The 18,100-nt window shown below is 42.8% G+C and overlaps 1 protein-coding gene across 1 annotated transcript in view; it reads left to right on the top strand.

The window, feature by feature from the left end:
- The window catches only part of LOC133444434 (voltage-dependent calcium channel gamma-5 subunit), a 37,743-nt gene extending 20,007 nt beyond the window's left edge, over positions 1–17,736 (top strand). Inside the window, exons 2-6 of the mRNA XM_061722226.1 lie at positions 458–699; positions 8,925–9,011; positions 13,207–13,347; positions 13,542–13,687; positions 14,294–17,736. Of these exons, the coding sequence (XP_061578210.1) occupies positions 504–699; positions 8,925–9,011; positions 13,207–13,347; positions 13,542–13,687; positions 14,294–14,557 (834 nt within the window). The 5' untranslated portion in view covers positions 458–503 and the 3' untranslated portion in view covers positions 14,558–17,736. The remainder of the gene's footprint in view (positions 1–457; positions 700–8,924; positions 9,012–13,206; positions 13,348–13,541; positions 13,688–14,293) is intronic.
- The last annotated feature ends 364 nt before the right edge of the window (positions 17,737–18,100 follow it).

Below are 18,100 nucleotides of genomic sequence, written 5' to 3'. Positions count from 1 at the left end.
AAAGGTATGAAAAGGAGATGTGTCTCCATCACTGGAGTTAAATTCTGGAATGATGCCAACATAAATTTAAAAACATGTTATTCTTTTGTTGTATTTAAGAAAATGGTTTGTAAAGCTATTTTTGAAGCTTATAAGTGCAATTGACCATCTGTAAATGTTTCTTTGCTTTTCTATTGTTTCTTTGCCTTTTGTTGTTTCTTTGCTTTTCTATTCTCTTTTTGGTTTTCTGGAGGTCGGTAGCCAAAAATAGAAAGTTGGTACTATAGGATAGGCTTTTATAAGCATTTTGCTTCAGCCTATGCCTTTTCAGTTATTGTTCAACACATTTTTTTGGTTTTGTATGAAATGTTAATGCTGTGTACAATGTTTTTTTGGTGTTGTTTTGTGTTGAAATGACTGAATAAACTTCATTTGTTCATTCATTCATAATTGTGTTGATCTTTCTCCTCCTCTGCAGCTCCCCTTTCTGCCAGCAGTGCCCCCCCTGCTGTTGAGGCTGTGGTATGAGCCTATGTGGCAGAAAGGCGCTGACGTTGCTGAGCAGCGTGTTTGCTGTTTGCAGCCTCTGCCTGTTGGGGATAGCTGTGAGCACTGACTACTGGCTCTACCTGGAGGAGGGAGTCATCCTTCCCCTCAACCAGAGCACTGAGGTGCGCATGTCTCTCCACTCCGGGCTCTGGAGGGTTTGCTTCTTGGCTGGTGAGTTAGTATGAAGTCAGACCTGAAGCAAAACACAACGCTTATCTTAGATATTTGATTTCACATTATCAGGATATAGACTAAGCTATTTATTTCAGTTGATGGAGATTAGTCGGATTAACTTCAGTGTTAGACACTAAACTCCTCTGCTGCAGTCAAGTAGCAAAGGTTTCTGCTTATGTGCAAAAGCCATTTGAACACAGCGGAGCAGCTTTCATTCAGCATAATCATAATATATGAGCCATTCTGAATAAAAAACAAATTGTTATGTTATCTTTAATTCATATATATATATTATGAAAAAAACAGTTGCCATACAAACATTTGAATTGGTGAAAGTTTTGTATTTATGAATATGCCAATTGGAATGCCACTGTGTCAGTTATACAAGAGTTTAAAGAGACAAATCACCTTCATGATATGTTCTGTGGTTTAATGTTTCGAGCACATTTAGAAACCCAGTTCCATCACTCAGCGTGTGCTTTGCTAGACAGCGTTGTTGTATTTCTATGAATGTGCTGTACATGCTAAGCCACAGTTTGCTTTCCTTTCCTCATTTCTTTCCTTTTATGTATCCACCCGAGCATTACAAGTTTACAACTGGATTGTCTGCAATATTTGAATACTTGAGCATGATTTAAAACAACAACAAAAAACTTTGCTTTTCTGTACGTGCAGTTTTCAAATCAGTGATTATCACCAATATATGTGTGTGCTCACCAGACTGGCAATTATTAATTATCTATTATTATTATTATTATTATTATTATTATTATTATTTTATTTTTATTTTATTTTTACAGTTGATCAATGTCTTTCCTCATGACTTACCCAATGACTGACTTACATTCTCTGGCACCAGACCCACCTTGAAGCCATGCAAGAAACCTGATTCTTTCCTTTGAACTGCATTTTGTTTTCCACTATAGAAGTCTACTCTAAAAATAGCTTTTCTATTAGTTTTATAATAACTTTTATATCAATAACTCTTACATTAATTTAGAAAGCCATATGTGTTTCCACATTGCATGTTTGAACACTTCTTAGACATCTGAACGTACTTTTCCATCCACGTTCCATCACCGCAGGGGCATGCTTGCAGAGCTTCGTTCTTTGATCACAAATAACAAGCACAGTAATCTCTAGAAAAATGATGATGTGATCGCAGGTACGATTGTTTTTTAGTTTTCAACTCTTATTTTATGATAAGGATTGATCCTTCATAATTGCTTAAATATTCCTTGGTAGCATAAAACAATTGTTGCCGATCACAACTGCAGAGCAGCGAGGAGGAGATTTATTCAAGCCTTTCTCACAAAGGTTTTACCTGCAGCATACAGTACTCCTTGGTTGTCTAGTCTCAGTGCAGATCAGCTGTAGCATCTCTGTTATATCTTCCTTATCTTAACCATAATGTCAGTAATGATTGTGTTTATGATTTTCTGGATTTATCTCGTGCACTCCAGGGGCCTGTACTACGAAGCAAGTTCAACATACCCAGGATATCTTTTCCTTATCCAGATTCACTAACCCGGACAATTGCAATCACGCTAAGCGGTCACACGACGGTGGTTATCAACTCGGTATATCAACCCAGGTTTCTCCACTCTGGATATGAGCGCGTGCACATAAAAGGGGCGGTGTTTTCAGCGCATGACCAATCGCAAGCATGGAGAAGTCCGCTGTCAGAGCCGCTTATTTCAGTAGCGAAGAGCAAAGGATAAATTACACTGGGATTTAACTTAATATTTAGACTTGAAATTAAAAGTTCATGTCGTGTTCAAATTAAACGAGGTCTGACATTTCATCCTCTCTCAAATGACTCATACCTTGTTTCTACAGTATATTTACAGTTTGTACATAAAGGTTTATTTGCAAAAGTAGTTTTCTTAGAAAGACGGAGTGAGGGTATCTACAGCAAAGACAAACGTACTCGCATACCTCTCTGTCAGGAGAAAAGAAATTATAAAGTGTTGATACTTGGGTATGTAAGGAATCGCTTAGTTTCTTGACTAATTCAATTTTTGAAGTCAGCCCACTCTTTTTTTTTTTTCCTCTCACGATCCGCGCACCGAGCTCCACTGGATTCTCTTTGAAAGGGCATGCCATTTTCCAAGAGAGCTGATTGGTCAGTGGGCGGTGCTTTTATACCCGGCGATCTGTATCTCGAACATAACCTGCTCCGGAGCAGGTTAGCTGTTCAGCATAAGTTACCATGGCGATGTACCCCGGTGAGAAGTGAACCACCGTCGTAGTCCTGAAAACCCAGGGTTAAACCTGAAGTTACCTCGCTAACGCCAAATCCTGCTTCGTAGTACAGGCCCCAGATGTGTAATGTGTTCATTCATGATTATTCTGGATTTGCTATTAGAGCCCCTCCTTGAACCGCCACCTTACTTTGGTGGAGGGGTTTGTGTGCCCGAGTGATCCTAGGAGCTATGTTGTCGGGGGACCCGGCCGGGCTCAGCCCGAAACGGCGACGTGGGCCCGCCTTCCCGTAGGCGCACCACCCGCAGGAAGCAGGAAACAAGCTTGTCATGGACCTTCCTGCGGGTGGTGCACTACGTCGCCCGGATCGGCGTCACCCAGGCCCCGCCCTGGAGCCAGGCCTGGGGTTGGGGCTCGGAGGCGAGCGCCTGGTGGCCGGGTGTTTGCCCGTGGGACCCGGCCGGGCTCAGCCCGAAACGCTGCCTTCCCGTAGGCCCACCACCCGCAGGAAGGTCCATGACAAGCTGGTGCCATGTGATCTGGGTAGCAGTTGTGGCGGGGTGCCTCGACGACCCAATCCCTGGACTAAAACCCTGACAGTGGGGACATGGAATGTCACCTCGCTGGGGGGGAAGGAGCCAGAGCTTGTGCGTGAGGTTGAGAGATACCGGCTAGAGATAGTCGGGCTCACCTCCACACATAGCTTGGGCTCTGGAACCCAGCTCCTTGAAAGGGGCTGGACCCTCCACTACTCTGGAGGTGCCCAGGGTGAGAGGCGGCGGGCTGGTGTGGGCTTGTTTATAGCCCCTCAGCTCAGTCGCCATGTGTTGGAGTTCACCCCGGTGAACGAGAGGGTCGTTTCCCTGCGCCTTCGGGTCGGGAAAAGGTCTCTCACTGTTGTTTGTGCCTACGGGCCAAACAGCAGTGCGGAGTACCCAGCCTTCTTGGGGTCCCTGGGAGGAGTACTGGATAGTGCTCCAACTGGGGACTCCATTGTTCTACTGGGGGACTTCAACGCCCACGTGGGCAATGACAGTGATACCTGGAGAGACGTGATTGGGAGGAACGGCCTCCCCGATCTGAACCCGAGCAGTGTTTTGTTGTTGGACTTCTGTGCTAGTCACAGTTTGTCCATAACAAACACCATGTTCAAGCATAAGGATGTCCATCAGTGCACGTGGCACCAGGACACCCTAGGCCGGAGGTCAATGATCGACTTTGTTGTCGTTTCATCTGACCTTCGGCCGCATGTCTTGGACACTCGGGTGAAGAGAGGGGCTGAGCTGTCAACTGATCACCACCTGGTGGTTAGTTGGATGCGCTGGCGGAGGAGGAGGTTGGACAGACCGGGCAGACCCAAACGGATTGTGAGGGTCTGTTGGGAACGTCTGGCCGAGCCCTCTGTCAGGGACATCTTCAACTCTCACCTCCGAGAGAACTTCTCTCGGATCCCGGGGGAGGCGGGGGACATCGTTCTCTGCCTCCATTGTCAACGCGGCGGCTCGAAGTTGTGGTCGCAAGGTCTCCGGTGCCTGTTGTGGCGGCAATCCTAGAACCCGGTGGTGGACACCGGAAGTAAAGGATGCTGTCAGACTGAAGAAGGAGTCCTATCAGCCTATGTTGGCCTGTGGGACTTCTGACGCAGGAGATAGGTACCGGCAGGCCAAACGAGCCGCGGCTCGGGCGGTCCTGGAGGCAAAAACCCGGGTCTGGGAGGAGTTCGGGGAGGCCATGGAGGAAGACTTTCGGTCGGCCTCGAGGAAATTCTGGAGGACCGTTCGGCGCCTCAGAAGGGGGAAGCAGTACTCTGCCGGCACCGTTCACGGTGTGGGTGGGGAGCTGTTGACCTCGACTGGGGACATCGTCGGACGGTGGAAGGAATACTTCGAGGATCTCCTCAACCCGACTGACATGCCTTCCACTGAGGAAGCAGAGAGTGGGGACTCTGGGGCGCGCTCATCCATCACCCAAGCTGAGGTCACTGAGGTGGTTCATAAGCTCCTCAGTGGCAGGGCACCGGGGGTGGATGAGATTCGCCCTGAGTACCTCAAGTCTTTGGATGTCATAGGGCTGTCTTGGTTGACACGCCTCTGCGACGTTGCATGGAGGAAGGGGACAGTGCCGCTGGAGTGGCAAACTGGGGTGGTGGTCCCTCTTTTTAAAAAGGGGGACCGGGGAGTGTGTTCCAACTATAGGGGGGTCACACTTCTCAGCCTCCCCGGGAAAGTCTACGCCAGGGTACTGGAGAGGAGAATACAGCCGATAGTTGAACCTCGGATTCAGGAGGAACAATGCGGTTTTCGTCCCGGTCGCGGAACACTGGACCAACTCTACACCCTCCGCAGGGTGCTCGAGGGTTCATGGGAATTTGCCCAACCAGTCTACATGTGCTTTGTGGATCTGGAGAAGGCATTTGACCGTGTCCCTCGTGCCATTCTGTGGGGGGTGCTCGGTGAGTATGGAGTCCGGGGCCCTCTATTTAGGGCTGTCCGGTCTCTGTATGATTGGAGCAGGAGTCTGGTTCGCATTGCCGGCAGTAAGTAAGACTTGTTCCCGGTGCATGTTGGACTCCGGCAGGGCTGCCCTTTGTCACCGGTCTTGTTCATAATTTTTATGGACAGGATTTCTAGGCGTAGCCCGGGGCCGGAGGGGATCCGGTTTGGGAACCACAGGATTTCGTCTCTGCTTTTTGCGGACAACGTTGTCCTGTTGGCTTCATCGGACCGGGACCTTCAGCATGTGCTGGGGCAGTTTGCGGCCGAGCGCGACACGGCAGGGATGAGAATCAGCACCTCCAAAATTGAGGCCATGGTTCTCCACCGGGAAAGGGTGGCGTGCCTTCTCCGGGTGGGTGGAGAAGTCCTGCCTCAGGTGGAGGAGTTCAAGTATCTCGGGGTCTTGTTCACGAGTGAGGGAACGATGGAGTGGGAGATTGACAGACGGATCGGTGCAGCGTCCGCAGTTATGCGGTCGATGTACCGGACCGTCGTGGTGAAGAAGGAGCTGAGTCGAAAGGCGAAGCCCTCGATTTACAGGTCAATCTACGCACCTACCCTCACCTATGGACATGAACTTTGGGTAGTGACCGAAAGGACAAGATCGCGGATACAAGCGGCCGAGATGAGTTTCCTCCGCAGGGTGGCTGGACGCTCCCTTAGAGATAGGGTGAGGAGTTCGGTCACCCGGGAGGAGCTCGGAGTCGAGCCGCTGCTCCTTCACATTGAGAGGAGTCAGCTGAAGTGGCTTGGGCATCTGTATCGGATGCCTCCTGGACGCCTCCCCTGGAACGCCTCGGACTCCCCTCGGAGGAGCTGGAGGAAGAGCTGGAGGAAGAGCTGGAGGAAGAGCTGGAGGAAGTGTCTGGGGTGAAGGAAGTCTGGGCATCTCTGCTGAGGCTGCTGCCCCCACGACCCGGGAACGAATAAGCGGCGGTCGATGGATGGATGGATGGATGGATGCTATTAGAGCTCAAAATGTCAACTCACAGTATAAAAACACTGAGGTTTTCTCATCTTTGTGTATTACATTACATCACAGTATACAGTATTTTTTACCTGTAAAAAGCAACCTGGATGTTAACAGGATTTTTAGCCAGAGTCTTGATATAAAACTCATCAATTTCACCTTAAAGGTATTGTGACATGAAAAACACATTTTTCTTGATTTTTTGTGTTTTGTTGGGTGTCTTGACATCAATTACACCCAAAAAACAACAAGCTTTTAACATTCAGTGTATTGTGTGCTTTCTGGGATTTTCCGCATAACTGTGCAAAAACGGCGCACCTGGTTTGGTGGCGGGTCGTTACGTAACGACCCGCTAAATCACCGTCCCCTCCACCCAGCTCCCTGCCTCCTCTCCTCTCCAGCGCACCATAAAGGCTGATTTATGGTTCCGCGTTACACCGACGCAGAGCCTACGGCGTAGGGTTACGCGGCGACGCGCACCATACGCTGAACCCTACGGCGTAGGCTCTGCGTCGATTTAACGCGGAACCATAAATCAGGCTTAACACAGAGCTGTTTAGAGCCTCTTCTGTTCTAATCACCGGAGGAAAACTGCTAAGAAGACCCGCGGCCACTGACTGGACTTAAGATAAGGAGACACTGCTGCTTGCTGCTTTTCCGTGCATGCTTCGCCTGTCGCTCCCGGCTTAACTCTCCGAAGCCGCTGTGAGCGTATTGCTCGCGGGGAGCTGCGGTCCCGGTCCTCTGGTCCCGGTTGGACTTCATCCCCGGGCTGTAGTCGCCCTGTCTGGGCTGTGTGTCGGTGTTTGTGGTTCGGTGTGCGCGCGTGTGTGTGGAGACGCCGGCAGAAGTGTGTAGCGGTTGGTTGGAGGAGGTTTGGAGGAAGAGCGGGGCAATGATTGACAGGAAAGGGGGAAAAGGAAGCGTTTTTCATGGCGCAAAAAAACACTGTAATAAAAAGCCAGGAATGGAGTACTAGAGTGAAGTTTTTCTTGTTACACTCTTTTAGACACATTTGAGGGATGTTGGCCAAGACTTTTAATAGTGTTAAAAGCATGTTAAAAATGATGTCACAATACCTTTAATGCATGTGGGCTTGATGGCTCTTTCTGTTGGCAGCCATTGTGAATTCAAGTTTAACTGACTTCTAGTTGACCACTGCAGCTGGGCTTCACTTGTTGCAGGGACAAATCTTTGTGGTTATTCAAGGTACTGGATATACAGTAGATATAGTTCCAGGATGAAGAGATATTTTCTTTTATTCTTGTGGGTGCCAGCCTGACTTTATTCTGTGTGATACTTTGATAAATTAGGAAAAGAAGTTTCCTTCCATTGTCTCATCACTATTATTATTTTATGATGTGTTATTATTTTTGGCCCTATCTTTGACCAGGCCATCACAGCACCTTAATTATTTTCATTTAGACATTCTGCTGTAGATTTACTAGTTCTGCTTGGGATTATTGTGTTGTATTACCAGACTTGACTTAGCTGTAAATGTTGGACAGATGACCTCCCATTTGACTGAAGAATACTTTTATAAACAGATTTCCACATCCAATAACTGCAAAATAAGCTCAATTTCTTGTATGCTTGGGAGGAAGCATGTGTGTTTTTTTTCCAATATAGTCTGTCCATTATGGCTGAGCAAATGCACTTTGGCTTTGCCTGTCCAAAGGATGACTTCCCCAAACTGTTGTGTTGTTGTTGTGCAGCTTGCGATTTGAAAACCATGTCTGTCTCTTTGTTTTTTGAGTGAAGAGTTTGTCTCCTCACAGTTATATATAAAACACTTATGTAAAACAATAGAATTGCAAGATCTACTTTTCTAATTCACATGACTAAATTTGCTTCCGGTAACTTGACCTTTATCTTTACTCCACTTACTATTGAATTGCTCCATTAACTTGTGCACCACAATTGACCTGATTTATCCTGTTCCAGGGTTAATCGTTCAGTCGTGGTAAATATGTGGCCAGTCCAGCTGTGATTAGGTAACAGATGTTTTCCTACCATGTAGCAGACCATGCATTAAACAATGGTTCAGTGTGTTTTTAGGTTCAATTAAGTGGCCTTATTTCCCACTTAACTATTTCGGTGCACAGCATTTGACCTAGAACCACTTAATGATCACAGTCACAGTGTTGTTACAACAGTGATGGTTTGTGATGATGCATTTGGTATGAAAATTTAGCTTTCTGTTGGAACTCATGTTATTTTAGATGATAACAAAATGTAGCATTAGTAGCACCGTCCTGGATAAAGACCATTATTGTTTTGTGTGTTAGTGAATTATTCTCTCAGTCATATGAGGAAAGACATTGTGAGGGCATGGTTTTTTTGTTGTTGTTTTTATTTTGTGACATTACTGCAGACATTTTTTTGTGAATTGCTTTGAGAAGGATGTAGGGCATTTTACTGTTTAACATGTATGCTGTGTGGGTTTAGCTTTTTTTTTTTTATTGCAGTTTATTGCGACGTACCAGTCATGAGTAGTGAAAATATTTCCTGATATCTTGTCAAACATAGATTTTCTTTGTCCTCAATTGCAGGGGAGGAGAAAGGACGATGTTTTACCATTGAGTATGTGATGCCCACTAACGTTCAGATGACGTCTGAGTCCACTGTTAGTGTGCTCAGTAAGTAACTTTTCCCATGAACCTGTTTGTTTTTGGTGTTGGGCTGTAAAAGTGTTTTATTTCTGCTTTAAATGTGTTTTTTTCCCTAACATCTGAGTATAATTGGGATTGGGATTGTCTTGCATTGGAGCTGCATAATTGTTGATGTTTTCCGCCCTCCAGATTGCTACTATGTTACAGTTGTAGAAAATGTATCTTGCATAATGAAACTATATTAATAAGGTCAAACTATTAAACTGAACAAGAATGCTAAAATTGTCGGTCTTCATCTCATAAACTTTATTTGTTCCACTGAAATAATTTTACTCCTATCAAGAGACATTTGTGTTGATACACAAATGTGCAATGCTGCAGAACAGAACCAGATAAGAAAAACTCTTAATTAGATTAATATTGCTATTATTAAGATAGATATTGAGTGTTGACAAAGATTAATTATTTTTAAGTTATAAGTCGAATGTACCCAAGGTAATCTCAATTCAATAGTTACATACTGTGTAAGATTTGACTGTGACTGTTCAAAGGTTCTGCCATTGCATACTTTGTTGTATTCTTATCAAAATCCTCAGGGGAGTGCTCATGCCATGCCGTTCTGGGGTCTCTGTGGCTCAGCATTGGGAGCAGTGGGAAAACCTTAAAAGCGGTCAAAATACCAATGGTCCTCATGTGACCCCTGATGAGTCTTAGGGAGTCTAAATGGACTGCCATTTGCTTCTGGAGCCCCAATCTGGTTCCTGAAAACCCATGGGGATCCAGAGGCCCCTCAAATGAAAAAAAAAAAGGAAAAGTCAATATTGTACTGAAATGCCATTCTTAGGATATGATTGGGTTCTCCTGGGATATGCCCTAGTGAGTCGGACTAATTAGAAGACCTTGTGCACAAAACTACCTCCGATCCATTTGCATTGGATGCCATCCCACTCTGGGGGACCGCCAGGTGTTACTTTAGCTTTCTGGGCCCTAAGAATTGGGTACCCTGGAAACTAAAGACCCCTGCTTAGTCATACACAAGTTTCCCTTGGGCCTTTGAAATGGATTTGACCCAGGGTAATGCCATTGGACACTGCAAACATGGCATACCTTTGGATCATTAATTATTTTTTTTTATTATTATTTTGTTTTTTCATTTTTCTTATTATTTTATTTTCATTCATGTTCTACATGCAATTCTTATGATATATTATTTATTTGTATTTTTATGATTTTGTATCCTCATAACTATTTTGTTAAATGTTATTAGGTGGGGGCTCCTCATAAGCCTACTGGCTTGCTCGCTCCTCCCTGCACAGTTTCTTTTAACTGCACTTATTTGTGTAATGTTATTTTTTTATGTTATGTGCTAAATAAAACTAAACTAAACTAAACTAATTAATAAAGTATTGGGAATGGACATTGAGTGTTTCTATTCTAAATACCTTAATATTACATCTCAGTTTTCAAAGTGCTGCTGTATGAAGTCATTGCCATTGTACACAAGATGTACTGTAGCACTTTGAACATTTTGATTCGACCAAATTGCCATTGTGGGGTTCCAAAAACCAAAAATGATCTTTCTCGGGAGAATGTAAAGGCACTGCCATGAGACAGATGATTTTTCTGTGACCTCTAGCCAGTTATGGTGATTTGAGACATGTCTCGCAGGAATTTTAAGGCCAAATTAACAGAGTTGAATGCCCTCATTGTGATAAACAACAAGAAATCAAGCTCAGTTACCTGTGTTGCTCCTAAAAGGAAGCTGTTGTAGAAGGGTGATATAAGCTTGAAACCTGAGATCCTCTTCTAAAATTTTAAGAATCTGTACAAATTTCATAGGATTTGGAGCCTTTGGGGGAAAGATATGATGTAACATATACGTTTTCAACATGGTCTACCTCTAATACCCCACACACAATAATGGTGAGCAGGGGCCTCATTTATAAAGCTTGCTTCCGCACAAAACAGGGCTGAAAGATGCGCAAGCCACCTTCTACACAAAGGTTGGCATTTAAAAAGAAAAAACTAACCGAAAAATCTGCGTATCCCTACGGCAACCCTGACCCTCCCGTAGGAATTTACTTAAGATATGGGGAACTGGCGACGCAGGCGGTGAGGTGGTAAAATGAAGCCATATTCATGTTATACTCTTAATAATGTCATCGCATATCGGACTTATAATAAAATAGCGCTGATCGTGTCCCTCTGTGTTTGAAGCACACGTCAGTCAGGACTCACGCCGGGAACTGGAGAGTGACTGAGGACAGAACAAATGAGGGGCTCCGTAGATTGTTTAGGGGCTCTATGGAGCCCCTAAAGGGACACAGATTTTTTTTTGTATATATAATGAGTTTTACGCGCGCGTGAAACCTTTACGTGCGGGCGTAAGCCTAAATTAGGGTTCCGCGTTAAAATGACGCAGAGCCTACGCCGTAGGGTACGCGGCGACGCACACCTACGCCGTGGGCTCTGCGTTGGTGTGACGCAGAACCATAAATCAGCCTTGAGCAGCTCTGAGGGGAGAGGGGAGGGGAGGAGGGGGAGCGGGGCTCTGTGCCGTTTTCGCATCGCCTTTGCACAGGGTGTCTTGATGATTTGCAATTACAGGCTGAGCCTACCGTTAGTTTTTAAACTTTAAAAAGTGTGGGGGGCGAGAACATGAGTTTGAAAAGGCGGGGGGACATGTCCCCCCTGTCCCCAGGCACTCACGGCATTTAGCGCAGCAACGGCGTGCTGCCACTGACTCGCTTTATTTTATACTATTTATATACTTTTTCTACTTTTACTGTGACCACCAAATAATGTAGTTTTCCTGGCCTCCACATCATCCACAACATCTCGTTCTGTCTCCGTGAAATTCAGTGGCACGGTGGCTCGACACGTCTCATTCATCAACAGGCTGCAGGAAACCGCTGCGCATGCTCAGCAGGCTCATTCATATGCAAATTCTACTTTGCATTGCCCATTTATGGTAAAAAGTGGGCGTGTAGAGGGCGGGACGAATTCAGCTGTGCAACCTTCCAGCTGGACTGTGATTTATAAAGCGAACATTGCGTGCAAGTGTGCGTGCACAGGGTTTTATAATAATAATGACTTGGATTTATATAGCACCCTTCTAGGCACCCAGAGCGCTTTACAGAAATCATTATTCATTCATACACATTCTCTCCAGTGGTGGTAAGCTACATTGTAGCCACAGCTGCCCTGGGGCAGACTGACAGAAGCGTGGCTGCCATATTGTGCCTAACGGCCCCTCCGACCACCACCAACATTCATACACATTCACACGGGGCAAGCTGGGTAAGACACTACGACAGCAAACTGGGATAGAGCGGGATTCGAACCGCCGACCTTCCGATCATTGGAGGACCCGCCCTACCACCTGAGCTACTGCCGCCCCATTATAAATCCAGATTTTTTTTTGCGCCCGCCATTTTCGGCTTTTGGCTTTACGTGCACTTTTAGTATGAATCCTGCGCACTCTTTTATAAATGAGGCCCCTGGACTGTAAAAGCATTTTTCTAGGCGCATGTAAGTAACATGCTGTATGCATTTGATTAGATAAGTAAAGAATCTATTGATTTGAGTCAGGCCACATGCTGTTTATAATTCTGTATTATTTCTGTGTTAAATCACATATCCTGTGTCCTGTCATATAGGTTGATTTTTATAAGTAACACCTACTGCAAAATTTAGGAGATTCCAGCAAAAATAAAATATGAATTATTATAGCACATCATTTTTATTATTATGGACTATTAAATGTGACTTTGTTTTGGCTCATTTTGTTTTTGCTTTTGCTTTTGACATCCACAGAAGCTCTTAAAAGGTTTAGCCAAATGCCTAAGTAACCAGTTTCATTAAGGTTATGGCTTTCGACATCCAGCCTACTCAGCTTGACTGTTACATTTTATGTCATGAAGAATCTGAAGGGTAACAGGGACATCAAAATTCAAGTACCACAAGTACTCTGTCTTAACTCTCTCTCTCTCCCTCGGGGATGTGCTTGTAGGTTAATAAGGATTAGGCTCTGACTATCTTAGAATAAAAGAAAATATATCTAATGTAGTATATCCTTAATTCTTATTCTGAGGGTAAGAAATAAGACAATCGAGCAGAAAAACCTCATGCTGTACACTAACATAAAACTAGAGGGAAATCCCTCTGGAAGAGGTTAGTTCTTCTGTTTCCTCATTTGTTTCTGTTTCTTTTGTCATTTTAGAGATGATTCGTTCTGCTACGCCCTTTCCTCTGGTCAGCCTCTTCTTCATGTTTATTGGCTTTGTGCTCAGTAACATCGGTCACATTCGACCACACCGCACCATCCTGGCCTTTGTTTCTGGAATCTTCTTCATCCTGTCAGGTGTGTCTTTTTTCCTCAGCCAACTCTAAATGATAAACACATCTATTACCAGGATCCATATTGAAAGGGCAGCGCAGGTTTGCCCATGAATACAGCACAGTGATACATCCATTTGTTGTTTTTATTTGAAATTGATGACTGCTGTGTTCTGTACATTTCTGTAGTCAATTTCCTTCCTTGTGTCTCTCCCGCAGGTTTGTCTCTGGTTGTTGGTCTGGTGTTGTACATCTCCAACATTAATGATGAAATGCTAAACAGGACCAAATCTAATGAGGCCTACTTCAGCTACAAGTACGGATGGTCTTTTGCCTTTGCTGCCATCTCCTTCCTGCTCACAGAGGTAATGCCACTATTAATGATTTTGCTTGAAAAATGTTCACAATCCTTCTTATTACTACAGAAATTCCTTAATGGGAATTCATTTACTCACAATTACAGATTAGAGAATTCTCTAATTCTGTAATTGTGAGTGCAGGAATTCCCATTAAGGAATTTCTTCATATTTAGTTTTAAGTTGATAATCCTTCATCCATTGCATTCAGAATTTGCCTTACATTTTGGGGATTTGATAAACACCAACATCAATTAAAATACTTTCTTATAAGTGTGAGATCTACAATATGGGTTCCCATTTATCAGGATGTCTCATTTGAATTAATTAAATTTTACTTATATAGGACAATTATTAACGTGTTCATTTTGATATTTTCATAATTGTTTTCCGATTTATTACTGAATCTGTGGATGAACCCAGATTCAGTAATATGAGTAGAATTTTGTTACATAATTTCATACAAATGCAGTAGAGCTCATCACTACAAACGGTCATTTGTCAAAACAACAAAACAACTTCCAATCTAGCAGAATATTGTTACGATGGTGTAAAATTTAAGTGAAAAAGAAATGCTGGCTTGACTGTCCTCCCCTTGTTTCCCACCCCTCCCAGACGGCGGGCGTCATGTCGGTGTACCTGTTCATGAAGCGCTACACAGCAGAGGAAATGTACAGGCCCCATCAGGGCTTCTACCGGCCTCGCCTCAGCAACTGCTCAGATTACTCCGGCCAGTTTCTGCATCCAGACGCCTGGCCCGGGCGTGGCCGCAGTGCCTCCGCCATCTCCTCTGAGGCCTCCCTCCAAATGAACTCCTCCAACTATCCTGCCCTCCTCAAGTGTCCAGAATATGAACACATGACGTCCTCACCCTGCTGAGGCAGACAATGAGTGACACTGTGTCGGCACTGCCGGGGTCATGTTGATCTACTCGGATTTTGCCGTATGTTTGTCTAATAACGTGATATCATTCATCTTGAAGTCTTCACTTCAAGTTCTCTGCCAGATTTACTTTCCCCCTTCTGCTGCTCGTTTTTATTTCCCAGCTTTTGGGTTTATTACAAAAGGAAAAAGTTGAGTTTAAGATGTGCGTGTTTGTTTCCAGTGTTGTGTTAGACACAGCTCTCACAAGATGAGAGGGGAAATAATTTGATCAGGTTGTACATTCATCTGCTTTTATTACAGTGTTTAGTGATTGCTGGTTCATGTTTGAAGGTTTTTTTTTTCTTAAAGCCAAACGTTATAATTTCAGCTAGAAAGTCATACATGATCAGTGATATATACTACTGTGGGTTAGGAGGACACATCCTTAAAATTGTTGAGGGGTTGGCTCTAAAAAGCAAATGTTTCCTCCATTAGATCGTCACTGAAAGCTTCACTTTGCAGTGTAAGTGTTCTCACGTGCATCAAAGCCGTTCCAGGTGTGATCATGTGCCGTCTGGGGTGATAGGTCAGCACAAACCTTGTCATTATTATCCAACAAACCATTTTATAAATAAGCTATGCCGAACCTGAAATGTTGGAAGATGTGGATTATGAGAGACGAAATTTTATATTTTATGTGAGTTGTATTTATTTTTCCATCGTTCTTATTCTCTATTTCAAATGTGATTTTTTTTTTTTTTTTTATCATTAAAAACTCTAATGTAATTTAGCACGGTTTCATATGAACTAGGTAGTGGTGTGAAACCGCACAAGTTTTTCTGAAGTTTTAAAATTGTAATTGACTTACACATATGACTAATTCATAGGCCTACATTATGTATATGTTTATGAAAATATAATCTTTAAGTCTATTCTTGTACATTCTTGTAAAACATAAAGAACAAAAATAACATTCCTTGTGCATAAATAGTTCATTATGAGCAACAATGTAGAACAATTTCACTTCAGCAAATCAAGCAGCACATGTATAAATACGCCTTTACTACTATAAATGACTTGGAATGGGCTTTCTAGTCGAGCAGGTGGACTCAGATGGTGGAACAAAGCAACATATTCACTGTTTGGTTGCAGTTCTAGTATTAGAGTTAGATCTGCAATCCCAAAATAGAAAAAAATCCAGATGATATAGAAAATGCAGATTAAAAAGATGCAGACTTTTAAAGTTTCTTAGACTTTAATCTTTGCAGATAGTATGAATCCAAATGATTTAAAGTTTTTCCTCAGCAGTTTCATGGGCTACCAAGTGAGATAGTGATTGAGTTGTTGCTTTGTCCCATTTTTCCTAAAAACACATTGGGATTTGTTACATGTTCTCCTCCAAAACTACCCACACATTCTCGTCTCAGAACAGAGGAGGTCTGCAAACCAGCTGGTCCAGTATTTGTACTCTCTGCTCCCTCGGCCGTACATACCCGTTGTAATGTGTCCAGAATGTCGTTTTGCATTGTTTTGTTAAAAAAAAAGCATTTAGGTCCCTTGGAGAATTAATCTTGAAGGCCACATGTGTTACTCTAAGATCTCAAGAAACTTTTCTGAAGTGTAAATGAGCAAGAACATAATACAAACACATACTTCACACAGCCTGGCTTTTGGGCTTGTTGCTTGTAGTTCAGAATACATTGCTCTCACTTTTTTTTTTAAAGACCTGGAATACGGATTGATCTCACCCCTACACACATCTTATCGAAGCTTCCAAGCCCAGAGACGTCAAAGCCACATCTGGACAAACTGATTGCAGGCTTCTGTATTTCACAGAAACATTTTAAGTGGGGGTTTTCTACATCCTGTAGTGCTTGAGAAAGTTTCCCAAAGTCATTCAATTCAATGTACATGTGACTATATCAGCCATTGAGGGACTGGAGATTGTTGTCCATCTTAGGCTTGTAACCTTTTATAAATGACATTATGTCATGAATATTATTTATGCACCAAATTGTCATTACAATCACCTGCTGACATCACTTGTATGAAATAGCATCTCCTCCACCTCTGTACAAGCACTAAATTGTTAATAATGATAATAATACATTTTATTCATAGGCACCTTTGTAGAACTCAAAAACACTGTATATAAGGTGACAATAAAACCACATTAGCATAAAATACCAGCGTATCTTAGATGTAGTTAACAAATTAAGTGAAGTTGAAGACAGGAAAACAAACATGAAATACCTTTGGTTCATATTGTGTGCAAAGAGTTAAAAGTCAAACTTTTCTTCATTTGTGTTGTCCATATCATGGCATCTTTGTTTTTGAGATAGTGTTGTCGATAACAAGACAGAGTGACAGAATAAGAAGCGTTATTTTCCTATGGATTCATTGTGAATGTAATACGTTCTGAAGGAATTACTGCTTAATGAGATTCTTCTGCATAAAATACCTCTCTTATTGAGATTACAGTATTAACCCAATCTACAGATACATATTTTTCTAATTTACCCCGTGCTGATGAAATACTATTCTTAGTAGATACAAATATACTATGATACTTAGAGTGCCAGGGACAGTGTTGCATCCATGGTAAGCAGCAGAGTACGGAATATATACATTTCATGCAGTAAGTGTGAGTAAACATATTACACAGATTTATTGTGTCTCGTGCAAACATTTTAGGGTAGTTTGATATTTTTCTGAAGTTACGATTATTACCATTCTGTAATGTCGCATGCTGTGAACTCCAGGAGATATTAATGGCATGTAGCAGCATTACCGGATCATGACGCCCCACCTTCTCAACAAAGACATAAAACTATGAACCACAAACTGTTCTACTTTTGTTTTCAATCATGGTTCTGATGCAGTTAGTTAACCTGTTAACAATATGTTAATTTGGAATTGTGTAAATATGAATTAATCTGTGTGTAAATAGTCATTTTTTGTATAAATGGCAGTACGTGTAAAAACTCTGGTTGTTCTGTGGTTGTGTAGATTCATCTGCAGTAAATGCAACAGCTGCTCTGCCTCCTGCTTCATCCACACTGAGAATGTGAGCTTTTGTATAATGTTATGCTTACATAAATATAAAAGAAATGGTTTCATAGTCAAAAATTAAAACATCAATGTATGTGTACTGAAACAATTAGTCATTTTCATGATGTTACTGTGCTATAGATGGTGTATACTCAATTAAATAAAACTATTAGGATTTGATAAACACTGTTCTTGTTTCTTCCATAATGATTTTGTCTTTAAAAGTATTTTATAAAGTAAGGATATTATCTATATCAGAGTGCTAAATGAATATAATATATTATATTGTATCAAGTTGCTGTTTACACACATAAAAGCAACAGGAGACCCTCTGTTTGTGCTTTCCTTTAACAATATAATCCTGAAACTTATTTGTCTTATGCATTTCTGGTGATTAGTTTGGCCAGTAACACAGACCAACTATTTTTGACCAATTAAGTTTTCAGGCATGGGCTTTTCGGGGGGGGGGGTAACGCTTTTGACTGAGAAAAGTAATGCGCATCATGA

This window comes from Cololabis saira, chromosome 1, assembly GCF_033807715.1.
Source record: "Cololabis saira isolate AMF1-May2022 chromosome 1, fColSai1.1, whole genome shotgun sequence".
Taxonomy (NCBI): domain Eukaryota; kingdom Metazoa; phylum Chordata; class Actinopteri; order Beloniformes; family Belonidae; genus Cololabis; species Cololabis saira.
This window is presented reverse-complemented; position numbering and strand designations above follow the sequence as displayed.